Genomic DNA, 27285 nt, shown 5'->3' with positions numbered 1-27285 from the left:
AAATCTGTGGGCAGTTAGCATGCCTATTACAGAAGGCTTTCCTCTGCTATCATAAAGGTATTTTGTGTAGACATTAATGGAACAAGGTTTTGTACCCTTATATAGGGAGTTTCTTCTTCTCCGTACGGCCGTATCTCTAAGTACTTTAAAATATTGCCATCAGTTGTTTCACATAGCTGCTGTTTTAATCGCAGGCTATGAAATCAGAACCATCAAGAGTGTGCTCAGGGTGTCCCGGCTGGAGTAACTGTTGGTGTTCTTCTGGTTAGGAAAGTGGACCTACGAGGTGCTCATTTCCTCTCAGGGGTTGATGCAGATTGGCTGGTGCACGCTGAACTGCAGGTTTAACCAGGAGGTAAGCAGGCCAAGAATACTCTCAGGCATTACAGTGCCAGCCGATGGGGTGTTACTTATTTCCACTGACCTCCCGTTGGGTCCACCTTACTGATGGATCGCCTTTGAACATTCAACTGCCCCAAATGCAGGATCCCACAAAGCAAGAGGCTGCAGAAGCTTTTTAATCCTTCTGTGTGCTGTTTTTAGGAGGGAGTGGGCGACACACCTGACTCATATGCCTATGATGGAAACAGGGTACGCAAATGGAATGTCACCACCACCAACTATGGCAAGGTGAGAGGACTCACTCTGTTCCCCCTGCTGCAGTGTAAGAGCTTGTTGAATGGTACTGAATGTGGTATATTTTTGTTAGTAATACTGTAACAGGGAAGGGACTGGTTTTCTGTGCCAAAGGGAGCTCCATATTACTTAACTGAGGCTAAACGCTGTAAAAAAACCTCTTTCAGCACAACAAAGGGAATTATTAAGAGGGTGGGGGAATTGAAGAAGAGGGCCTTTTCTCTTGTGCTCTAACTATAATAAAGAGGTGATTATACTGTCGTTTTGAAAAATCGTTGCTTAAAAAATGAAAGGTTTTCATATAAATGCTGATGTCTTGTGCTTCACTGTTACTACGTTAGAGGAATTCCTCCTGTGCTCAGTGTGTCTTGTTGTTTCTGTCCTAGTCTTGGGCTGCTGGGGACATTGTAAGCTGTTTGATAGACCTGGATGAGGGGACAATATCATTTTGCCTGTGAGTCACTTGTGATTTATCTCTAGAGTCTTGAGTGCACCCCTAGGACATCATACAGTTTTTCTACTGCAAAAAAAGCAACAGTCCCTCCTGAGCTACTTTATAATATAGTACCTACTGTATAAATGTGTACAAAATTAAAATAATTAAAAAATAAGAAAACTAAGGATGAGGAGTGATAAAATATCATGAACCAAAGCTACAAGAGAAGCTTGAATGCATCTCATCCTTAACATACTCACCCTGTATTAATAATAAAGCTGCATGAACATAAAAAGCATATTAGGTGCTTAACCTTACGCAGAGATTAATAATGCATAACTTCAAATATTGAAATTCAAACTTTATACAGTGCTTACATTTTAGTAGCCACATTTACAGGTAAATATACACTGGCTGAATAGATTTAATATCCAGCTCACTTTTTTACTATCCATATTTAACTGAAGATATAATTCTTAACCACAGAAGTAAGTTCTACCATTTCCTGACGTTTATGTTCAGTTAGCACAAAATCATTTGAGACTGCTGCACATGTCAGATTATATTATTCATTAGTCAATGCTGTCATGTATGATAATGCGATATGAGAAGAGCTGGTATGCCAAGAAGAATATCTGACACTTAAATGATGCCTGCAGGGAGTTGCCAATCCTTGGTATAAATGATCAGTCTACTTCTTGTTTTTGAAGTTATCCTGTACTTTGACAGAGGATGCAGCCCCCTGTCTCAGGAGAACTGATTATAACCAAGTGTGAGCCAGGGTCAATCAAGGAGTTTGTATGGGTTATCTATAATATGAAATAATCTAACACAAAAAGGTAATGTGACTGTGACGAATGGGCCTCAGCCTTCCGCGGAGGGCTGCTGATTAGACCCTATGCAGTGGGGTGTAACCTGGAACAGACAGGAGGGGGACATCAGGGAAAACTCACAAGGGTTTATTCGCGAGGGTTGTGCTCAGTGACAACAGGTGCTCCGGTGAACAGGGGAAAACGAGGCATCCAGGTACAAGCGAATCCATGGGGGTAAGTCAGGGCGCAGTCCAATAATCCTAAACCGGGCGATACATCCAACCAGACAGACACAGGGAAATCAGGAACAGTCCAAGAACATACGTGGCCAGGTCCTCCAGACCCCAGGCGCAGGGGGCGTGATGCCTCTGGCAAGGCCTGTGCCCTCAGACGACTCTGCAGTCTGGTTCTTGACGGGCCTCTGGACATCCGTGTCCTAGCTCTGAGCCCTGAGTATGGGAAGCTCTAGGCTTATATATCAACACTGATTCTTCACACCTGGAATTAATACAGCCATCAAACTAGGACTCGGGAATTTGGAGCGCCCCCTAGGGGAAAGGATGCTAAACCCTAACAATGACAGTACGCTGATAAAATTCACCATTTAGTTACTTTTTTGTCTCCTTATTTAAACATACTGTACTTAGCCGTTTTCTTTCATTTTATATATTACTTCGCTTCCCACTGTCTTTCTGCTACCTTGTCTCTTCTTCCTCTGTCATTCATCATCTCTGTCTCCCTCAGCAATGGGCAGTCCCTGGGCGCAGCCTTCAGTAACATCAAGATGGGCCCAGGCATGGCCTACTTCCCAGCAATCAGCCTGTCCTTCAAAGAATCAGTGGCGTTCAACTTTGGCAGCCGCCCTCTCCGATATCCTTTCAATAACAGACAGTCTGGGGCCTGGCAATAGAGTTAGGATTTTTTTGTAAGGTATATCACAATAGGTAGAATTTCCTAAATATTTTTCCTCAGCCACAGAAGTTTTGACTACAACAAGGAGTAAACTATTGAAATGTATGTCAAACAACCAGTTGAAATCCATAGTAAGGAGAACCTTCATTAAGATTGTAAGGCTGTGCTGAAAACTGTTAACATTCGTACTGTAAAGCATTGAGAAATGAGCACATCTGCATTGAGCCTTTGGGCTTATAGAACAAATAAATGTAGACTACTGAATTAAATAGTTTTAAGTCCTAGTCTTACTAGACATTTTCAAGATTTTTTATGTATTGGTCCAAACTATATGATTTACTGGTGTGGTCCCCAAAGTGAAGTTACTTTTATCCCTCCAGAGGGAAATAAAAAACAAAACAAAAAACTAAATTTAGTTTTTATTAGCATTCTCCAGCATCATTATGTTTGGACGAATAGGACTCCAATAAGTAAATGGAAGTGGTGTTGTGAAAAGTTAATAACTAATATCTATGATGATGGTATTCTTGCTGTTAGACAAAACTCAATAAAAAAATGCTTCGTTTTAATTTCGGTTTTGGGAATGCATTAAAATTAAAAATAAATTATTTTTAATAATGTGGATCTAAGTAAGGGTATAATGACCACCATGCATATTTTGAGCAGTGAATTATTTTTAGTCTTGCTCCTTTTAATCATTTACAGTTTTGCTGAGCACAAAATGTTACAGTGCTCTAATAAAATTTGATGAATTTGTACACACTATTTGCTAGTTAGTTTAACTGTAGTTTCTAATTCATGCATATGATTTATGCATGAATGCTCACAAATTAATAAAAGGTGTGAAAAGCTGATAAAATCAGTATATACACAACATGGTGAGACAAAATTACCTCATAAGAGCCACATTTCCATGTGGGACAGATATTATTTATAACCTTGGTTCAAAACAAAACTGTGAAGAGTTAAAGTAGATCCTAAAAACCATTACAGATTTCTCCTGGAAAAAACATGACAGATTTAGGTTTTCATCAAGAGATTTGTCTGTCGTCAGCTTTTAGGATCTGGGTGCTTGGCCCGGTTATGTGTACAGCTTTATCTTTCAAAACATATAAGTCGCACTGTAATTGGTTACTGGTGAGGCTTTGTGGAACTGAAATTTTAAAAAGTTTAATTACATTGTAATTCAAAAAGATCGATACCATCCATACTAACTAATCTTTGGATTGTAAAGTAAACCATCATTGAAAAATTATTTAATTAAATGTCACAGTGATAGCCTATTAGGCTTGAAATGTAATGTCTTTTTCCCCAAAGGCTAAAAAGAATGTTTCTCCTACTGTTACTTAATTCTATGATTTGAGGCATCTTCAATTTTGTGATTACAGTAATCCACACAAAAAATAAGCAACTAATTAAGTGACAGTTATCACTTTATACATAGAACTAGACTGTTTCTAGTCAGACGGAGAAAGCCATTGGTGTCAAATTTGTTTTAAGTAAGGTGATTGGTTTTACAAGGTGAATGTTTGGTTAAGTTTTTTGTGTACTTTGTCAAAAAAGAGGAAAGCTTAGTTATTTGTAATATTTTTCTTATTTTCACAAACCATGTTAAGTCTTATTTGTATAATAATTTGACAAAGTTAGGACTTATCACAACAAAACACACAATGAGGGAAGTTATTTTTATGATTGAGTGCTCTGGGATGTGACACGAAAGGTGCTGTGTAAATAAAACGTCCAATTTCTACTACTGTATTCTGAATTTGGGAAATTATCCTTTCACAAACATGTCATCCTGACCCTTGAATTCATGGTGATCATTTGAAGTAGCCACTTCAAAATTGAGAAATTGGTGACCACTGGTTTGGCATATTTTATTTAAAATGTAGCAGTCCTCTGTTGGGTTTAGAGTGCACTTCCATTTGATAGTTTGACAAGGACCTAAGGACCATACAAAGTCTATTCTTTGTGATTCCCAACACCTCCAACGTTTTGTCTAAATACTGTAAATGCCTCTGCTTTCTATGTACGCCCTGTGGGTTTGCCCTCTGTGTAGAATCCAAAAAGGCTTTGGTTTCTTTGTTTTTTTTACTTTGAAGGTCTCAGAGAAGTCTATTATTTTGTTGCCGACTGCGGAGATTAATTTCTGTCCATCTGCCCTTTGTATGCCTTAATTGTCTGTTATAGTAACATCCTAGGGCCTTTATATGAACACGTCTTTGTGTAATTCCTTAGCCCCTGTGTACATATCCTGTAGAGGGGTACATGCCCTTGCAGAACCCACCCACCGCTGACCTCCTCAAAGCACAAAAGCTTCTGGGATACATCAAGAATGTGCTGTCCACCAGAATAGACGTGCAGGTATGCTCTCCCAGAATGATGATGGGATGGTCTGTTACCATATCCTAAGCGTCACAGCCTGTGTGTCCTGCCCTGTCTTCAGCCTTGTTAATGTGTGTGGCAGGAGGGGAAGCTGGTGGAGAAGGATAGCTCAGCCTGGCAGCTGCAGGGGGAGCCCACAGTGTTGGTGACACTGGCGCATGTCTTCAACTACTTCGCCCCTCTCATGGTCAGTATAGCTGCTCAGTTCCCTAGATAATAATGCTGGTCTTGTTCCGAAGCATGTTTTACTGATGTACAGTACACTCAATCTGGATCTTCGAAGACTTACACTCATCTCCTTGTCTGCTGTTGCCACTGGATTTATGTTCTGTCTGGTGGCAGAATACTGTGTTAGAATTATCATGTTGTACCTTTGGTAACACCCAGCCATTAAAGTTAATTACCTTAACAGCTGCATTAGTTAAGAAGCAATCCCTGACATCCAGTTTTCTTATGCATGTATTACAGATACACGAGAGCCAAAAAAAATAGACTTGGAATGAAATACACTGCAAATTACAGAGATCTTGGAAGTGCAGATACTGTATATGTTGTTTTTCTTCATTAAAAAAATATTTTTTGCCACGATGAGTCACATTACATTGGAATATTATTTGGCATAACATATATATCTTGTCTGTCAAAATAGCATATGTATAAAATATGAAAGGTTTAACATTTTTTCATTCTGTTGATTTTATACCACACAATGTAATTAACACGATCTCATAACTCATAATTGCTTACTTAAATAATTAAAATTCAGTATTACTGGCTAAAGGTTTGTCACTGTTAATCATCTTAAATGAGAGTCCCTATCTAGACCATGCTAATAATAATATGTTCTGTGGCTGTGGGGCAACTTGGTACTTAGTGTCATGGTGTCTCTTTGTGTCCACAGTGTAAGGTCTACATAGTGGAAGATGTCCTTATGAACTTTCTGCTGAGTATTTTAGAGGGGGGTGGCTCAGTGGATGAACACCCCCTCATTCAGCAGCTCCTGGATCTCTTTTGGCTGCTGATGGAAGTAAGTGTTGTAGAAATGAATCTTTTTTCTTTTGCTGTCAGCTCATGACTCAGAGTTCACTTAATAAGGCTTGGAGCCTGTCTTTGCATATTAGAGTTATTTCTCATTACTCATCTTCTCTTAAGCTTAATGGGGTTTCTTAATTAAACTGAAGAACAAGTCATGAACTGCTGGATAGCTTCTTGTAGCTCATATGACCAAATCATCGACTTTCCTTTGCTGAGGAGAGCTCATAAAGGTCTTGTTAACATCTATTCTCTTCATTCCTTTTGTAGTTCTAAAACCGATATTTCATTTTAACTTTATTCTTATTTTATGGTTCAGTGCCAAATAGTTACTCATTTCGTCAGCTTTACCCCTTATAATTTTTTTTTTCATAATGAGAGCCATGTCTAGAAAGTACTCTTCATTATTTTATGTTCACACCTCTATTTTTGCTTTCTTTGTGTTGAATTATATGTAGAATTTCTCCCTTTGCACTAGGGTTGTTCAGAATCACTGTGCTGAGCACTGGAGTGGGCTGAGTGCGCCTCTTGTTTTGCTTTCCAGGATTACGAGGTGAACGAATGCCTGAAGCAGCTGATGATGTCCCTCCTCAGAGCCTACAGATTCTCTCCTATCATCCCTGACTTGGGCTTCCAGGTAGTCTGGAGTGTCAGTCCTTATCTCAGTGCTGCACCAAAAGACTGCGATCTGTGAAACCTCATGATGTACAGGAATATAAGCAATCACCTTTTACTGCTCTGCCAAGACAGCCTGGTTCCCATAGTGTACAGCAGAGCGGAGTGCAATGGCCCATTCTCAGTAATTGGTCTCTGTTTGGGACATAGAACGCATTCAGTAATTGTGTTTTGTAAAGGCTGCTGCTTTTATTTTATAAAAGTGCTCTGTGGAACCTGGATGATTATAAGGCAGAGCTGAGTGACAAAGTCTTCGGTGTCTGAAGTGTTCTCTCTGACATGACTACAGAAGAGAAATTACCTTGTACTAAACTCTCCGGAAGCAGAGTGAGATTCGTAATCAACCTTAAAAAAGTATGTCTTTTTATGGTGTTAGAAAATCATAGGTAAAGTGTGATCAATTTTTTTGAGCCTTTAAAATGGGGGGCATCCCACAATGAGACTCCGTTAAGGGAAAATTAGATAATGGAAAAAATGGATTACATATCATTTAAATGCAGGTATAGTGAAATACAGCTTTTAAAAATTTAAGCTCAACTTAAGCACATTAGATCACTCTGGGTCTTGGGCTTTAACAGTAAGTGAAACGGTGTTATCAGATAGTAGCTGAACACTTACTCCTACCTGGACGTCCTTGTAAAATCAAATGTTTTGTGTCTTTCAGATTCATTATCTGCGCCTAACGACTGCTATCCTTCGACATGAGAAATCTAGGAAGTACCTTCTAAGCAATGTGTTATATCCTTTCACCTCCAAAACAGAATGGAAGCTTCTTATTATTAAACCCCTAAACAGCAAACGCACACCTCTGTTCTATTCTGCTGAGAGAAAATCTTTATTATGATTTATTAGCTCTTAAAGTTAATGTATTGTGCAGTGTATTACTTAAAGTAAAGTTATTTGGATTGAACTGAGAGGAATGGTGTTATCTGTCACTATAACTAGGCTTTAATGTAGTGAGTCCCTCTACAAGGATATCTTCAGCTTATTTCTGCATGTGCATGTGTTAGGATTAATGGGACATACAGTATGTTGTAATCAACATGGAGTTAAACCTTTGGGGGAAGGCTTGCGTGCCTGGTGAAAGTATTTAAGCGTTTGTGCCCTTGACAGAGCCACATTCGACGTTCTGCGCTCTGTGGTATTCTTCTTCATCAAGACCCCCTTGCGGGTCAAGGAGGCCGGCCTGGAGGAGCTCATTCCTACCACCTGGTGGCCAAGTCGCTTTGACAAGGAGGTGAGGGTTCTGTTTAACGGGGCCCGTGCGCTGAACCAGTTACTGAAGTGATGTCGCCTCCCTCGGAAAATCTAGGCAGTGCCGTGATAGAAGATCTGTCCATGTGGCGGTGGCACTAACGACTAGGGAATGGTGCTGTGCAGGTTCAGGGCCCACGACCACCCAGGATCATATCCCAACCACAGGCAGTTAGAGCTGAACTTATCACACCTGGCTTAGTCTGAACCTTTCGCCTACCACAAAGACCTCTTGGCTTTATAAGGACTTTATGAGGACATGTTTCTGTCCAAATCACTTATGAATGAGAACAAACCAAAAGCCAAGTCACTCTCGTTTCTGAGAACTAAAATATTGTCTGAATTATCTTTAAAATGCTTTTTTTTTTTGTCTTTGGCAAATGGGGTTTGCCTTAGTAGTCCTGTGCATTTCTTTAAGAAGAAGTGTGCATCGATTGTGAAGTGTCCCATAATTATAGTTAGAGGTTTACCTTTGAGACATAAGAATGTAAAAAAATATTACAAATGAGCAGAGGCTTCAACAACATAGCTAGGTAGATTGTCCCATATTCCTAAAGAAGTTACTTCTAATCTCATTTTTAAATTCTCTTTAATCAAGTTTCCATTTGTGTCCTCTGTTTCACTTTTATTTTTTACTCTGAAGAAGTCCACTGGGTTGACTTAGTCAAAGACCTTGAGGGTTTTTAGCAATGGTATTCAGCCTGTCAAAATTGTTTAAGAATCAAGCAGGTTTTTATTTATAGTGTCTTAAAGGAGTGAGCCTGTACTGGGCTGTATAACAATACAGTACATATAGAGGCTTCAGAGTTGTAGATAGTTATGTATATTTATGCTTCCTACTGGTCTGAGCTGTGTGGGTCTGCCATTGTTGATTCACGCACAGCTTTAGTGGGCAGTGGGTTAAGTATTGCTGTTGTGTTTCAAGGGGAAGGATGAGAGGGAGTCAAGAGAAGAGAGTGCTGAGGAAAGACTGAGGCGCAGGGCCTACGAGAGGGGCTGCCAGCGCCTGAGGAAGAGGATTGAAGGTGAGGACAGTTTTACTGAGTTGGTTGGCTACACTGAGGCACTGTTAAGCTCACTGGCAAAGTTTTGCAAGTACAAGATGCTAAGCATTCCTTAAATTATCTTAATTCGCAGTACTGAAATATAACGGCACTGTTATTTAATTTAAAAGAGAATACTTTAACCCTCAACCCTAGCACCACCCTCACACATACACTAGGTGAAAAACAATGTTAAACCCGAACTTCATTAAAATCCAAAACTGACCTCTGCGACTCATTTTTAAGTGTTGCAGTTACAATTTAAACTGTAAATTAAAAAGTGTAGGCCACTTGCAACAATTGTTTCAATTGAATTGAAGGCTTTTCTGTTTTGGAGCTGGCTGACAGAGCTCAGATGTGGTATTAAGACTAACCGAAAGGAAAAACGAAAGTGCTCAAATAGAGGGATGCACAGCTGCAGCAAAAGACAGTGAATATGATTCCAAAACCCATTTACAGTTGTGCTTCAAGAGAAGAGTCGTCCTGTTGCTAGAAACTTTACCTTTGAAAACGTATAGACTTTTTCAAATGTCTGCGCCCAGTGAGAGTTTTACAGGCTGCGACACTGTAGTTAATATGAGTAGTGACACTGAATTTTGTCTTCCAGTGGTGGAGGAGCTCCAAGTGAAGATTCTCCAGCTAATGCTGAATAACAAGGATAAAGGGACGGTATGTTTTTCCGTACTGAGCCATACGCTACACACCATATTCGCATTTCTGTGCTGTGTTATCATCAGTATCCTCTGTAACGTTAATACTTGGATGGCCTTTTGGTTCCAGGCACGAGAAATCAATGTTAATACAAATTAATCAAGTAGGTATTTTTTCAGATGCATTAATGTATTGTACAAGGTTTGTTTGAAAGGCTTGTAATTGGAATTGTCACACTTGTCTTTTGTAAAAATGTTTTTACAGATACTTAACTGGGGATATGATTTTGCAGTAATAAAAATATGTACCTTAGCAGAGCAAAACTAGCAAAATAGGTTGGAGGGGTAAGGAGGCAGCAGGTGTTTTTGTATTATTCACTTTTGCCTCATATTTTTGGATTATTGTTCTTAAAAGACTGCAATTCCAATGCTAACACACAGCATGGATTTTCAAAATGTGCGTTTTGCTTAATTCGAGAATTCACAAAATGCCCAGGTTGAACTTTTCTGTGACAGTGGTCACACCCATGATATAACCTCAAGCTATAAGTCTTATAAGTATGTTTTAATGCACTGAGTATCAAAACAATATGAAAGCAGGTGGAAGACACTAATATATGTTCATTTTCTATGGAGTATTCTTTAAAAGTCCATGTCATGATTTATATCAGGGAGTTTAGGAACAGAAAAAAGTATGGCTCACAAAATCCATACTAATTAACATTTGAATGATAAAATAAATTTATGATTTATTGGAGTATCTGTTTATAAAGAGCAGAAGCGTGAATGTTGATCAATAGTTATTGTATATTCTAATCTCAAGGATTTGATTTTTATATAATTTGCCCCTTTTAGGGTGAAGCCTCCCGGTATATCTTCCTTAATAAATTCCGCAAGTTCTTACAAGAGAACGCCAGCAACAGAGGGGTAAGGCATGCCAGCAGAATAGGAAAAGACACGTTTTTTCATATATATTATTTTTTAACACATTTATTGCAAAGTAAGATGTGCTCAAAAGCATAACTGTTGGAAATTAATATTTACTTTCAACTTTTTTTGTCAGGTATTATCATGCCAGATTGAAGGGAAATGGGAAAACCACTATTTTGATAAAGCATTAGACTATTTTGAAAAATAATTTCTTAAAACTGAAGGGGGCTATAGATGTAGCCTGATCTTGTGTGTAGCCTTTATAGACATGAAGCACAGGATGACTGATGTCTATTAAGGCTGATTGATCGTCAAGCGCTAATGAATGAGTGAGTGAGAAAGAGAGAGTGACCCCTTTATAAAAAGGGATCAGGAAATACTGGGCATTGTTTCAGGGCTTTAGGATGTTGGTTTTGAAGAAATCGAAAATATATTTAAAGTGTAGTGAACAAAACATAAGGACTTTACTGGATACCTCTTAAAAGACAGTTTTGCTCTATTAAAAATATTTTTACACTTAGAGCTTTTAAGGTCATGCAACGACTTACAGGATGATCCTGGAAACCTTCGCTAAAAAAGATCCAGCTGCGGTTTTGCGAAAGTGCTCTGCCATCACACGTTTAAACTGTGACTTGTATTACCCGGCCATAACTCCTCATTGTCCTTCCAGAATCCTACAGTGCTGTGCCCTCCTGAGTACATGGTGTGTTTCTTGCACCGTCTCATTACTGCTGTCAGGAGCCTCTGGGATGAGGGCAAGAGGAAGATCCCAGGGTGTGTGAGCAGCGAAGGTACAGTTCCTTCTGGGCAGGTCTTAGGTCTTAGGTAACCTTATGGGCTGGTTTTAGCCCAGGAGGTCTCCTCAGAAAAGCTCTCATGCAGCTCAGATAAATCACTGGGGTTTGACCTCGGTCTTTGGTATACAGCTTGTTTGATAGAGGGTGTAAAGAGATGTCACACAAAAAGTAGCCCTCCTATGTTCATAGGAGTGTACACCCACGAGAGTTTTCTTTCCCTAAAATGGGTGTTTTTAACTTCTATCCAGACTGAAACCTGCATATCCACCTTCCTTACTGAATCTATTTGGAGGTATTTTAATTTTATGTGTAACACACCACTATAGCACACAGGTAGTTAGAGACCAGGAGTAAAATCTGTGAAGCCTTTTAATTTTGGTGGTCTTGTCACTTGCCCTGAGGCTCACATCCTGAGTACCCTTACACTGAACTGAGAACCTCTCTACACTCTGCAGATCCTATCATCAGTCTTCATAATAAATTTATTAGGTGCACTGACAGAGTTTTTTATCACCGATTCTTCACTGTACTTTAGGCTTTCAATTCTAATAATTAATCTGGCATAATGATGTTCTTAATAGACTTGTTGGATTATACTCAGGATGGAAGAAAGCATTGCACCAGACTACATAATCATTGTGTGTGATGGGGATGTGTGTCTTCAGATTAGTTCCTGTCATACAGTTTAGAGAAACCTTTTTTTAGATTTTTGAATGAAATCTTTTACAGTGATTTTCCTGTCTGATTTGAATCATTATCCAGAGCATGTGTATTAGGACACCCGATCATCAGGAAAGAAATTGCTTTTCGACTGAGATGTTGTAAAATTATGCATTGAAGTTACTGTTCCTTTCTTTCTGAAAACTAGGGGGGCACTATGTCTCCTGTCTAGATGTACAGTATGTAGATGCAGCGTTTTTTTTGCTTGGTATGCATCACCACTGCAGTGCACAGAACAGATGTGTCATATGTCAAGGGGTGTTAGGGACTTGCAACTGTGACGACAGTTTCAGAATAGATCTAATATTCCTGCCCTCACTGTGTTTTTCTTTCTCTCCTCTCTCTGTCACTCTCAGAGGCCTACGTTCCTCCTCAGCTGTTTTATAATGGCAAGGTGGATTACTATGACCTGCAGAGATTGGGCGGCCTTCTCTCCCACCTTAAGAAAACCCTCAAAGGTCAGTGTTTTTGTGTGTGTACAGTAGAAATGCAAAGCCTGCTCTTACCATCTCCTCATAGAACCCAAGCTGCATCCCAAGCCATGTGCAGTAGCTCAAAGGGCTTTTCTGCACTGTTCCTGAACTGAATATAGACATCTCTATAGAGGTGTCTCCTCTTTTCTTCTGTTGCTCCAAAACAGAAAGTTTGAATTTCAGTTTGTTGATGTCTGCATTTTGAACATCATGACCTGTGTTGTTGCCTTTTTGCTCTTCTCTGCTATTCACTTTAATAGCTGTATTTTCATTATTACAGTAAAAAAAATGAATTTGGATTCATAAAGAGGGGGCAAATTAAAATAAAAAAGCTTTATCCTTTATTTAAAAATAAATATTTTTCCTCATAAACAGGAATATAGGATTATAGTAAGATTAAAAAGGAAACTCGAGTCCACAGTCCCATTCTGTAAACTCCAGAGGAGGGCGCTGTTGCCCTGGTTTTCACTCTGTTAATGTCACTGATCAAAAAGGATACTGGGGTAGGGCTTTGTCAACACTGAGAAGCTTAAACAATCGATAATTTGTATCTATAGTATTTATTATATTAGTTTTATGTATTGTATAATGTGCCTGGTCTTATTTTTTATCTATTTTCCTAGTGGCTGCATGAAGATTGTGGGTGTAGCCTTTGAAGGCTGTGTTGTATGTTATAAACCTCCAGTCTAATTCACATTGTCTTCTCTTAAAATCCTACCTGTTATAGGAATCGCAGAATGTCTTTTAAAATTATTGCCAGCTCTGTTTGTGAAGTTTGTATATCTATACTGATTAGATTTGTCATGACACTTTAAGATTAACGAAGATGTAGTCAGTCTAAATTATTTTTTGTTCAAATGATAAATGCAGAAAATGTAGATTATATTTTTAATTTATGAAATTCATCACATATCATAGTCCACTGATACAGTTATCGTAGCTCTTTCTTGAAGCTGTTGGGTAGAATTTAAGACTGTGCTAGATTGTCATGTTTTTTACATGACAGTAGTTTTAGCCTATTATTATCTTATCAGTTCTGTAAAATAATAATCAGATTTGCCTTTAGCTCACTTATAGTTCTAGCTTTTTGGCTTTTCTGGGGTATCCTACCTCTAGACAAATAACGCACATACAGTAGACTTACTGAATTTCATCACTGCTGTTTTTCCGGATTTTTTGGGGGGGCTGCGCTGACAGCTACTTGTAAAGAAAGCATTTTTGCTACTTGCATTGGTTAAGGGTTTTTCTATGTTTCGGTTTCTACGGCTGTTATCCGGCAAGATGTTTAATCTGCAAAAGTGATTACGGTGTGTGACGTTCCTTGTGCTCGCATGGACACTCCAGGAATGTGGACAGTGGTTACAATGTATCTTAATGGCAGTTCAAATCAGGGTTCTGGCTGATGGAAACTCTGGCTACAAAAAATATATGTCAGATTTATAGCGGGTGGATGGAACCCTAATAATGGTTATTCATTCAGTCATATTTGTATTTTTATTTTCAGGATCTAAGCCAGGGATCTGCCTGGCCCAAGATTCTGGGGTTCAAACCGCGTGATTAAAGTGAAGGGAGCTTTCATTTTTGCGTGTTTGCACTGTGGCTGTTTATACAAGGCCGTAACTCAGTCCATGTCACCAGCTTTGTGTGAAAAGCAGCTCCTTGCCATTTACCACTGGCTGCTTAATTAGACACAGTTCCTCTAGGATCTCATTAGCATTTTACATACCACACTGCAGACCTCGTTATTCATTTCTAGAGTGGTATAACGAAATAAATCTTCTGGGCGTTTTTTTTTAAACATTTTCACTTTAATTATTATTGATTTTGTGGGGAGTTGTTTGTTGGTTTTCACACTAATTCAGTTACAAAAGTTACATAGTTTGTGATTTTTTTTCAGAAGCCCTTAAAAGGCATCTTGAATTTATTTTCACAAGTTTCAGTGCCCCATAAACCCAGTTCAACACCAAAGCAATTTTCGTCAGCCTTTTACACAACATATTGTAAACTAGCAGAAGTAGTACAGCACAGTTCATTCACACTGCTAGATTCTGTCACTGAAGAATGAACTATATTCATTTTAAAATATTCTGCATTTTATACCATAATATATTGCATGCTGATGTTAAATAACTTAGTAGAGGTGGAATGTTCGTTCTTCATCAAGACTCTATACCAGTTCTGATCGCATGACAAAAGCCAGCATCCAGTCAGTTCTACAACGATTGGATTGGACCATCAGTGTTGTTGTTCTGATACAGTAAGTTCTCAGCAAGTTACAAAAACTGTGAAAATAGTACTTAGGAAATCAATAAAGATACAGAGACAAAATATGACCTTTGCTAAGATACTGAATGATTTGAATATTTTATTTCCTTCACAATAAGAATTGTCCTTATAGAAAACACACTCTTAACACACAGTAGAATTGTCTGGTTTTCTTGCAGCACTTCTGTGAATGTGTCGTAAATTGCCACCCCCTGCACTAGGGCTGAAACGATTATTCGATGTCGACAATAAAAATTTGTCGGCAAATATTTCCGTTGTCGATTTTTCGTTTTCATTTTCAAAACGGGCCTCCAACCTACAGCGCGTTAATGACTTAACCTGAAGAGCAATGCTGCCATAGCGTCGTAACTATAAAACAGGTTGAAGAAGAAGAATGGCGGAAAGTTCAGAAAGAAACAACGTGTGGGAACATTTTCTTAAAACAAAAGATCAAACCATAACGTGCAGAATATGCAGGGTTGATTTAGCATTCCATGGCAGTACAACGTGCATGCTGGAGCAAATGCATGACGTTCGGTGGCGTGGGCGGCGTTCTGACAAACGGAGCTACCCGTAGTTCGAACGGTCAGAGTAGTTTGTCAGAATGAGCTACCCGTACCAAAATCACTGAAGCTCGCCATATCCTATCCAATTATACAAGTCATTAGAATAGGTTTCTGAATAATTAGAAGTATTTAGCAATTGCGAAATACCACAAGCTCCCACTCATTTGTCTATTAGCCTAAAGTTAGGAGAGTTAAAGATGCTATTGCAGCATATTTTCGGTTGATTAACCCTCAGAAGACCTGTACAAGAAAATAGATAAAGCTTGTCATCCTATCAGAAAGAAATATGGGCTAGGTCGAAAAAATGTTTATTTAAAAATGTATTTAAAAATCAGCAGCTCACCCTGTCATAGCATTACATAGATTGGGTTACGTAAAATTGTTTAGCCTAAAAACAAATAGCTCGTCCTGTAAACCTATTCATACATAGCTCGTCTTGTGAACTAAATAATAAACGTAGATTTGACTAGAGAGGTCAAATCTACGTTTATTATTTATCGTGTTCATCACCGCAGCTCATATTAGCAAATCCTACAGTCAATCGAAACATTTACCTGCTGCTGTTCTGAGTTCACAGCTGGATTTCAAGTGACTTACTTAAAGTTTATTTTGAACTTTGAACTTATTTCAATCCTGTTTTATTCATTTTACTTTTTGTATTTAACTCTGTATGTTATTTGGAATTTTATTTTTGTACAAAAATTTACCCCGGAAATTTAAGATTGAAAGACAATGCTGTCTTATTCTTACTGGTACTTACTGGTAAGAAGTAAGAAGATGTTAATGAAGTTAGGTTGAAAGTTTTGTGTTTCTCATTGTTTTGTTGAATAAAGGTACTGTATATGGCTACCGAACAATGCCAAACATTAGTCACAGCCTTTCTCATTTAGAAGCCATGATTTTCAGCTAAGCCAATCGATTCATTGTTGTCATATTTCCCTGAATAATCAATTATCAAAATATTCGTTTGTTGCAGCACTGCTCTGCTCATGCATTTTTGTCAGGCCCTGCATGATGCAAAGCTAAGCTGCCACAGGCTGTTGTATTTTGTCTTTACTCCATATTGTGCTTGGTGCGGTGTCCTACACTTATTATAACCATGTCACGCTTACTTATTTCAGTAGGATCAGACTCTGTTGATTACCAGAAATCAGAACAGAATCAGTCTCCTCCAGACCACAATGAAAGATGATGGAGTGCAATAAACAATGTGATAAATGGACTATTGGATCCTGATGTACTGTACTTAAAATCTGCTGGGCACCAAACTGATTGTGTTATATACTGGTGCCTCATTACATAAATGGTACAGGATGTTCTGTCTCATACAGATATACTGTTTGCTGCTGTGCACTTTCAGCTGTTAAGTACTAAATCAAGGCTCCAGGGAAATCTAAACATATATTGAATATATATGAATATGCTTTTTTGTTTTACTGACTTTCCAATCGCTTTCTTTCTATCTTTGGTATATTTCTTACCATGTTTCAGTTTCCTTTTCGTTCCTTTTAATTGTTTACATTCTTGCTTTCCTTCTGCCTTGTGTTAATGGGTGATCCTAACTCAGAGCCTGCCAAATGTTCAGTCAGTTAGTAATCTGTAAAATAAACCTCCAACAGAGTTTGAATTGTATAGAGTCAAATACTTCCACATCTTGAAAGGAAGTGCCTCCAGTAGAGCCCGTTGATCAGTGTTGTACAAAATCAATATGTATTTTTTAAATACACCTTAAACTGAACCTGTAATCTCTTTTTCATTTTTGAAAAATCTTCTGTTGATGTCAATGAGGATACATGTTAGCAAGTGAATGGCATTTGTGACCCTTCAAGGTCATTAGTAAAAAATAGACAATTTGCCAATGTTGCCAGTTCTCTAGGATTTTTTGTCACGGCAGCTTGGTTTCATTCCCATTTCAACAATTCAGAACTACTGAAGTAATGAGGTGCTACTGTAGACGCAGGCTCTGAAAGTGTCTGCTAATGAGAAGAAATCAAAAGCTTTCTCCAGTTGTGAGTACGTTTATCAGCAGCAGTTTGTGAATGACAAGCACCCCTTTTTTTCTTTAGTGGCTTAAACATTGCAAGTGTTAAGTTTTTGCAGATTTATGTATTGGACCTTTGATGTTTCTAGAGTTGGGGGATTTATGGCCATGGAGATCGCTTGAGTAAACACAATTTATAGCCACTTAGAGGTCACTTCTGCAGGTGTAATGAAGCCTCTATATCACCAGGCATCAAAATAATGAAACAGTATTTCTCTGTCTGATTTTTCAATGGGATTTCCAAACCCTGGTTAGGCTTTATTCTCCCCTGAGCTGAACACAGGCCTCCAGCTTATACCCACGTCAATCAAAACTGAAACCTTTCCATGAGGATCAGCTTATTTTCCAATCTGCTATTTTAAGAAGGAAATGAATCAGAATGAATTAATTTTGCCACCGATATCCCCTATTATGTCCAGAATATGCAATCCACTCTCCTCTAGTCGCTTCAATTCCACGAAAACGTATGAAAATACTTAGTCAATAATGTTTTGGCATTTCTCATTTTAGAGTGTGACACAAAGTTATGACATGACATTCCCTCTTCTAGTAAATCATCTCAGTTGGGGGTGGGAGCTCATACAGTATGTAACTTCTTAAAGCATTTGAAAATGCTTTGAAAAGCAAATAAAAATGTTAGTCATAAATGATTGAAAAATGTTTGCTGCTATTGACTGGATTTGCCTAAAGAACATTAGCCTAATAGCCAGTGGTTTAATTAATATTGCATGTGAGGGAAGTTAGAACCTCTTACATTATTTCAGTTTAAGGTTTTTTTTAAAGATACATATTGATTTTGTGCCATTTGACAGTATTGTGAATTTTTTCGTTTTAAAACAGAGTTTTCCAATCATATGAGACTTGTTTGGCCCCGTGCTTCTCGGTTGTTAGTGTGATGTTTGCCATGATTGATGGCAAAATCTCATGAAGCCATTTTGTGAAAGATGTTATTGAATTGGTTGTCTCTGATTAGCTGGGTAATTACAGCACCTCACTCATCATCATCGTTATAAATTCCTTTGTCTTTCTGTTCATGCTGCAAATTGAGCTGGTATTATGGTTGAGTGGATGTAAAATGCTAAGCCTTGCAATTTCTCATGATGTGCCTGATACTTTCAGATGACCTGGCCACCAAAGCCAATATCATAATTGACCCATCGGAGATCCAGGCCACGTCAATGGATGACCTGGATGAGGATGAAGACAGTGGTGCAGCTCAGGTAACTCAGACTGGCAGAGAAAGCCTTGCTTTCACCCACAACAGGGCCATACCATGCCCATTTACCACCTGTCTTCTGAGCTTCTTGATCTGTTTAAATAACATTTAAAGGGGATGTGTTTCCCCTTTCAGTTTATTTGTTAAATGTATGCTTTTCTTTTGTTTCTTAATTCTTAGAGCTAATCATTTTGTTGTCGTATTCCAGTATGACAGCAACTGGAACATACATTGTTGTCATTTTCCAGAAAAGTAGCTTTTAAAACCTTTAAAAAGTAAGAAGTGGAGATACATTAGTCTTTCCCACCATTCAGCAAGTTCAGTATTGAAGCTTGACTTGCATTTTTGACCACTAAGGTAATTTATTGAGAGCCTCCAAAAGTTTCTGCAATTTTATTCCTATCGAGCTTACACATTACTAAAGGTATTGTGGGAATTGTCTATCAAGTATTGATGTCCTTTGCTGGCAATGCACTGTATTTCTGGGATATTGTAATATCAATAAAAGATTATAGCTCAGGGCTGCAAGTATGAGCAGATTTTGTTTGTAGTTCATACTACTTTATCTTAGACCCTGGGCTATATAAATATGGAAAACATCAAGACAGAAAACCACAGTGCACTCTGCTTTAAGTCAATGCTAGAAAAGTTTGTAATCATTTTTTATAAAAAAAGTGATGTAATGTCTGAGTTAACGATTCTGTCACCTATTTCTGTGACTGAACTCTCTGTGGGTGTTGCTAACAGAGGCCATTCGGGGCAGCTGCAATGGGGGGAGCCTTGGCGCGGCCCAGCTGGCTGAGCTCCCCCACTCTGGGCAGAGCTAACCGCTTCCTCAGCACTGCTGCAGTCAGCCTCATGACCCCACGGCGACCCCTTGCCCCACCAGAGAAGGTCAAAGTGCGCACCTTGGCAGTAGAGCAGAGGACTGAGGAGGACAGTGAGTACTGTGGCCCCAGAAACATGTATCCCTGTGTCTTTGCTTCATCTGAGACCTAAAGACTGAAGTGCTGATATGAAGCAGTGCTTAAACCAATGAAAGTGACTTCTAGCTATTTTCTTTCACTTGGTACTTCTCATTATATATGATTGCCCCCAACAAGAGATCATAAAAAACACCATGTTTACAGGAATGTTTCAGTCCACAGATTGAACTATCTGATGAATGTAGTCACTAACATATGAATTCATTTCTTAAAGGGGAACTGCAGTCCCAATTTCTCAGACCGGTTATTAAATCTCAGTAATAAATTAATAAAATGTGAGTAATAACTGATATCACAAAGTTTTACAAATTTCAAATTAAATGTAAAATCGTGAACTTTGAAAGTACTGTGTATTCACGCAAATTGTGAAGTGAAAGTGGCCCTTCCTGCTCACTAGTACCTGTAAGCGAAAGGGAAACGTGGTCTCCTTATATCCTTTTTTGACTTTTTGAACTTGCTTATATATTTTAAATGATGCCTCACTGTTGAGCATTTGGCTATGCAGAACATAGTTGTCACATACAAAACAGAGGATCGGATTCCCAGAAAGTCAAACTATTTCTTTTCCCAAGGCATATTCAACTAAGAGATGGGTAATAAACATGGACACTGATGTTGGTCCCATTGACAAGTTTCTCGGCAAGATTTAGCGTGATGTATGATTGAAAAAGTTCAAACAGCAGACGTTCCAACCCAGAAATGGTCGAACATGATCTGCATGCTAGTTAAAATGTAAATAGTATTTGTTGGCAAAACCATCTTGAAGTCAATATGCTGAATTAAATTCTGTTACTCTCATTCAAATCAGCTGTTCAGGCGGTGGCACGGGTAATGGTGCAGAAAGTCCTCCAAAAGTCCTACTTGGATTTTTCTTTTAGGTGTGTTTAACCCTAAAATAACCACCAATGTAAATGATAATGTAATTTTGCAAAACTTGAAAATGAATATGAGTGTATTTTAGTTGGTTGACAGGTTGCTCTGTTTTTACAATACTTACATAAAGTATCAGAAAATGTCTCCTTGTGCATGTCGGTTTCATTGAAATATTTACTATTATAGTAGCAAAATTCACTTGGTTTAAAGCATGTTTACAGCGTAATAAGTCTGCTTTCGCATCACCAGAGGTTTTGTTGCGTTGTTCTAAATTGCAGACAATGACAGAAATATGGCTCTATGCATGCCTTGAAATTTCACCTCTTTTGCGATGTAATTTGGAATACCGTATATACCGTATACCGTATACTTAGTAGTTTCATTGTGGTTTGAAATGCACTCATCATTGCTGATTCATTATAATCCCAAAATGTAAAAATAGGGTTGCAGTTCCCTTTTAAAAAACTTCCTCTTGTTGGATGTGATTTTTTTTTTCATCTGTGTTGTGATCCTGAAGCAATTTGCTTGAAGTTTACTCAGTTTGCCCGAAGTGTAATCACAAATAGATTACTTGGTAATTTGGACAACACAATTAGAGTGCTGCTACTGTTTGCAGCATTTTTCTCTACTACTTAGCATGTGCTGTGGAAATGTTGTTAAGAAGAAGGACAAGCCATAGGCTGCTCTGGTAGCAAAAGGGAAACGTGGTCTCCTAATATCCTTTTTTTGACTTTTTGAACTTGCTTATATATTTTGAATAATGCCTCACTGTTGAGCATTTGGTAGAGGCCCCCGTAGTTAACAATGTTATTTAAAGGTTTTGATCTCTGTTTTTACCTCCAGTTGAGGGCAGTCATGGTAATGATGGACTATTGCTTGGGCGACCGCCAGAAGAGCCAGAGCAACCAATAGCTGAGAAGTCCCTCCTGGAGATCTTGGATGGTATCGTCATGATGTACAACTTGAGTGTGCACCAACAACTGGGCAAGGTGAGAGACGGGTCACAGAGCAGTCTGGGGTCAAGGCAAGTCGATGGAAGAGGTTTTTCATGAGAGTTGACTCGCCTTTGAAATGACAAATGTGCATAATTAACAACAGGAACAAGATCCAGTTGTGCATGTTGGTTTTTGAGACTTGGGAGTCAGAGTCTTCCTTTTGTGTCAGTAAAACTAAAAGCTTGTGTTCCTTTTAAGAAACCACATTGAAGACCGACTGCTAAAGCAGGCAGGTCCATTAAATCATTGGCTTGTATCGTTTCAGTATGAGACCTGTTTAGTGTTCCTTTAGAAAATATCTTCTCTTAAGCAGGTCTAATAATGCTGCCAGGGCACTCTTTGGAAAGAATCTGCCCCTGCTTTGTGTAGATAAATCAAAGTACTTGTGTAAAGTTGAAGTACTGGGGACTGATGCTTACAAAATTAAGCCAGAGGTAAATGTAGATTGTGCAGATAACCATACATCAGGTTGAGCCTAATGGCCTGTCGCGACAAATGAATGTAGAAATGCTTCCTGAGCTTCACTTTGTCAAAGTCTTATGAGAGTTGGAGAGCGCAAGGAACGTAATCCATTGGCACATTATTCTCATACTTAATCTAAAACCAGCTACAGACTGCAAGTTTTTAAATGGAGATATTTATTTCCATTTCCTCTGCAGTTAATCTCTTCCAGCCGTGGGAATTTTTTTTAAATGTACTGTTAGGATCAGAGCAAGGTGTTCTTTTTTATTTCCTCATTAATTTTTATTCAAAGAATACAACATTTAGCTAGATGGCTTCTGCTGCATTGTAGACTGAACTCTTAAGGGCTACTGTATCCATTAATGAATCGTGGTTCTTCTTTGTAGTACTGTAGCTAGAGTGTATTGTATTACAACTCAATTATCAGTTTTATCAATTAAAGAACTGCAGTTTGTTCTCTCTAGCCATCTTAATTCCTAATGTATGTCTTTTGATGATGATTGAAACTGGAGATAAAATACACACAAATAACTGGCTTCTATATTTTCTACTGAATTGTACACATAAAACTACGTGTGATATTTGCTCTTTCTGATACATAGCAAGAGACATCTGTCTGCTTCTGAAAAACTTACAATATGAGAGTTGCCAGTGTCTCCTTTTGTACTTACTTGATGTCATTGTGACCAAATCTGTTTTATAGGTAAATATTAAACTCAAGGCAGCTTCTTGTTTGTCCTTATTCACTTTGAAGTATTAAAGGCTTGTTACTCACAGTTTGGCTTTGATACACACAAATGGCCAATCAATCTCTTACAAGAGATTCTAATAATACAGAGTTAAGTGTGTTGACTATAATACTTGGGTTAGAGTAGTCAACCTCATACTAATCAATCACACAATGAACATCGACATTCACAAACACTTAGAATGCAAATAAATATTCACTTACTTTCGTGATGTGATCTGTTCACGAACTTTTGATTTATCAGACATACTTGCTTGGGACTAATAGGTTAATTCTCAAGTCTTAAAATGTTTTTCACGGTGGTTTTCAAAAATGCACTGTTTGACTTATTTGGGTCAAAGGTAGTATGATTTTTCAATGGTTTATATAATAGTGACCTTATTTACTTCGCAATTCTCAGATGGTGGTGGTGTCAGATGATGTCCATGAATATGCGGTGGCCCTGAAGGACACTGAGGAGAAGATTGCCCGCTGCCCAAGTAGAGTAAGTGCTGTCTCGTGTGACAATGGTGGACCTGCGCAGTAAAGCAGAGATGAGAGAAAAAACTGGTTACAGCACGGTGTTTATAGGTGCTTCCCTTTCACCTGTGTTCATGTAAATTTTGTGAAACTTTATATTAGACTTGAAAATGAGTTTTCTAATTAGAACTTAATGACAGTTGTTATGTACTTGGATAAATCCATGCTGATATTTTCACTTAGGTTTGATTTCTTTTGGGAGATAACGGTGTCAATGCTGTGACAATGAATCTGAAATGTTTTCTTTAAAATGGTTAGGAGTGTCTAACAACAAATATGTGTATACAGTATATATATATTTGTGTGTGGATTTTGGCAGGGGTCCTGTATATATTTGTATTGCCCTGGTATTGTGCCCAGCACAGACCAACCTGCTAACCATTCCCCCTCTCTGTTTCCAGAGGCATGACATTCTGGAGGAGCTTCAGAAGAGCCAGAAGGTTTTTGCTGAGAAGTTGAACCACTTGAGCCGCAGACTAGCCTGGATTAATGCTACCATTTACTCCAAAGTAATATGTGTCTCCAACCAATCTCTATACAACATGTTGTGGCTGATTACATGAAAGCCTGAACTCCAACTTAGTTCTTAATAGCTCTCAAGAAGTTAACTTGAAAGGGAGAAAATGCCAATCATGCCAGCAATTGCACAAGTGTTCTGCTAATTACAAATGTACTCCCTTCAGTTTTATCCTTTCCCTTTTACAATTTCTACTTTTTGTATAAGCAGAACCATCTTCTTAATTTCTTGCAAAGAGAACTTCCTCTAATTGCACTTACCACTGCCAAATCAAAGCTCTTATTCCCTAGTCTCACATCTGATCATAGACCATGTGGGAGAGTAATCTGTCCAATACCTAATTGGATTATACAGAGAAACAATTAATGCAGCAGTGTGATCAATTTTGAGTCTGTACAAATTGAAATGACGATGGAAACAACAGATATTTCTTATAATTGTAACTTGACCCGTCTGCCTGAGCAAATTTACAAAACATAAGGGTACAGGCTTGAACTGAACAGCTGTTGAACTGTGGGAAAAATGTGCACCCTTTCGAACTAGAATGTCAATCAAATGGGGTTTGTCTATGTTGCAATTGTGCTGTATATACGGTGTGTATGAGAATGAGCTCTGTGATCATACATGTGCTGTTTGTACACTGTGGTGTTGTCCAGGAGAAGATGCTGGATGTGTACTGGCTGCTCCAAGTCTGTATCCGCACCATTGAGCACGCCGACAACACCGGCTCCCTGTTTGCATTCACCCCGGAGTTCTATCTTAATGTGGCCATGAACAGCTACAGCGCACTCAAGAACTACTTCAGCCCTTCCAACAGCATGGAGGAGCTGCCAGGTAATATTACTCCACAGCCCCTCCACACCCCCACATCTAGTGAAATTGTTCAGTTTTCCTGTGTTTCTGGCCCTGTGCATTTAAATGGTTGCCGCCATTGTGTGCTTTATGTGATGTAATGTATCATTATTATTATTATAACGAATTCAATTCCAAGGTGATTTGCAGGGTCATAAACTTTAAAAATATTGAGTGGCATTAATAATGTCACAAATGCTTTTCATTGCAATACTCATTTTATGCTTTTTTAATGCATGATTTCAATTAGGATACATTGTTTAGACATGTGGTGTAATATAAGCAGTAGTCTGGTTTGCATTGTACGAGTTTTAATATAACGCAATAAAACCGATAGCACAAACCCAGTGCTATATTCAGAAAATATTAGAGTAATAGGGGGTGCAAGGCAGTATTATTGTTTGTCTTTCTGAGTAAAAAAGTTGTAAAGTGTTACAACGAAGATGCCTGCAACGATCGATGTTGAAGTTTCAGCGCACAACACTTTCCATGCTCCTGTGTTTTTGACTTTTCATCAAAACATTTCTTGTAGAAGACTTGAGTTGAGTATTGGGGTTTGGCGGAGGTTACCGTACGAAGTGATGTCTGAAGTAAAAAAAAAAGCATGCTCAACAAATGCATTAGGGGATTTACTGTATTGTGTTGTTTAAATTTTGCCAATCACAATGAGCTAAAAAAGTTTGAAGAATTATGTATTCAGTTACAATTTTTTTAGAAATTCATTTGGATTGTTTGCAAAGGGTATATGCAAAACATGAAAGGGTATCCTGATTTGTGATCTTTTGTCCACCTGCAGGTTATGAGGACACACTCACCCAGCTTGCTGCTATCTTAGCCAAACATTTTGCAGACCCCCGCATTGTAGGAACAGGTAAGGGAGCCGGTTACAGATCATTTGAGATACAACTGTCTATATAGGGTGTATTAATTTTTATAGTGTTTGCTGCCAGTACATGTGGAGAGTGTGTGGGTTTTTTGTTTATCGTATTTTTTGAAGAAATCACTAGAAGTATTTTTGCCAGTGCCAACTCCCAGACTCACCTGCATATATTCCATGTAGACAGTAAATGGAACAGGCAAGTTGTTCGAATTTTACTTATTAATTTTAGAAGGGAGAAAATCTTTTCTGAGCTTGTATTCTTTTCGGTATGACTGCTTGCTCTCTGTGCATTGGAGCCAGATTGCTCCAAGGAGTCAGTATCTGATTCTTGATGCCTACACAGCTTGAAGAATTGAGACGGTGCTATATTAATTCTTCAAATCAAACCTGGAATTTTCCAACACCACAGAGTGTTTTTTTTTTATGTTATGGGAAGAAAGGGGAGAGCCCTGTTACTGAAGCTTCATGCTGTCTTTGGGGTTTTGTTTTCATTACAATCTAGTTTCTCTCATTATTACACCTGGCTTTTCATTTTTACAACTGGCTTTTTGTTGTTATATCATTTAGCATGATTTTTTTCTTCCTTATATGCTTGACTTTTGTTTTGTCTTTCACTGCTATCGAATTAATCCTCTTGAGATGGATTTCTCAGTTCTGTACCCCGCTGTGTTGACCATATACAGCTCCTGTTCCTTGTGTAGCAATTTTTCTATGTTTGGATAAAAAGCTTTAGCTCCCAGTGCTGTCTGTGTAGCATCTTTCACAAGCAAAAAAAAAGTATGCATGACCTTGTCAGAAACACGCTTATTAAAAATGACCCCTGCACTATGTAAACTATTTTCTTCTTGCAATCACCCAGGGCTTTTACATTTCTTGAATGGCACTGCTTAATCACAAAAAAGACAGTGTATAATCTTGGGTTCCAATTTAAAAAGGTTCTTCTGGCAGCTTAAAACCGTTTGATGTTTGTACGTTTGCCTCCATGTGGGCTAAGTGCCATTAATTCAAACATTTCGTCAATAATTACTGCCAGTGCGGAACAGCATTAGCTTAACAGATGCTAGCAATCCTCCAGGTGTATGGGATGGCAGTTCAAAAGCTACAGGAACATCAGCCAGATCTGCAGCTATGCTGGGTTATATGTTGCATTTTTATTCTCTGACCTGAAATGCAATTGAACTGAGGGATCAAATGAAATAAAGGAAATGGTTTAGTAACTCAAGAAATCATTTTGGAATGTTTTTGGTATTATTACTCGAAGTATGCAAGTTTTCTATACCTCAAAAATGTATTCCTCCCTGTTTTTGTTTTCATGTTTGAGGTTTACAATTTATTGTTATAAAGAATAATGAAGGGGCTAACTGCCTAATTGAAAATGTAGGTTTGGGTGGGTAGTGTAATTAAAATTTTCTAATGCTTTTTTTTCCCAGATATAAAGGACTCTTTGATGCAGGCACTGGCCAGCTATGTGTGCTATCCCCAGTCCCTAAAAGCAGTGGAGAGAATCTCAGAGGAGCAGTGAGTACATCTAGGACTCAGATACAGTCTTTAAAAGTCCCAATTTCACAGGCTTGTTCTTAAATAACGGTAAGAAAATACATTAATTGAAG

General features: G+C 38.4%; 1 protein-coding gene across 1 annotated transcript in view; it reads left to right on the top strand.

Moving 5' to 3' along the window:
- The window catches only part of rnf123 (ring finger protein 123), a 126544-nt gene that overhangs the window by 8189 nt on the left and 91070 nt on the right, over positions 1-27285 (top strand). The window contains exons 7-29 of the mRNA XM_088917257.1: positions 270-355; positions 544-630; positions 1023-1090; positions 2629-2761; positions 5053-5160; positions 5264-5368; positions 6083-6208; positions 6758-6850; positions 7553-7628; positions 8010-8125; positions 9068-9167; positions 9793-9854; positions 10691-10762; positions 11436-11556; positions 12639-12740; positions 18747-18847; positions 19591-19783; positions 21546-21691; positions 23308-23391; positions 23828-23935; positions 24600-24777; positions 25592-25666; positions 27106-27193. Of these exons, the coding sequence (XP_088773383.1) occupies positions 270-355; positions 544-630; positions 1023-1090; positions 2629-2761; positions 5053-5160; positions 5264-5368; positions 6083-6208; positions 6758-6850; positions 7553-7628; positions 8010-8125; positions 9068-9167; positions 9793-9854; positions 10691-10762; positions 11436-11556; positions 12639-12740; positions 18747-18847; positions 19591-19783; positions 21546-21691; positions 23308-23391; positions 23828-23935; positions 24600-24777; positions 25592-25666; positions 27106-27193 (2428 nt within the window). The remainder of the gene's footprint in view (positions 1-269; positions 356-543; positions 631-1022; positions 1091-2628; positions 2762-5052; positions 5161-5263; positions 5369-6082; positions 6209-6757; positions 6851-7552; positions 7629-8009; positions 8126-9067; positions 9168-9792; positions 9855-10690; positions 10763-11435; positions 11557-12638; positions 12741-18746; positions 18848-19590; positions 19784-21545; positions 21692-23307; positions 23392-23827; positions 23936-24599; positions 24778-25591; positions 25667-27105; positions 27194-27285) is intronic.

This window comes from Atractosteus spatula, chromosome 5 (genome assembly GCF_055471065.1).
Source record: "Atractosteus spatula isolate fAtrSpa1 chromosome 5, fAtrSpa1.hap1, whole genome shotgun sequence".
NCBI lineage: Eukaryota > Metazoa > Chordata > Actinopteri > Semionotiformes > Lepisosteidae > Atractosteus > Atractosteus spatula.
This window is presented reverse-complemented; position numbering and strand designations above follow the sequence as displayed.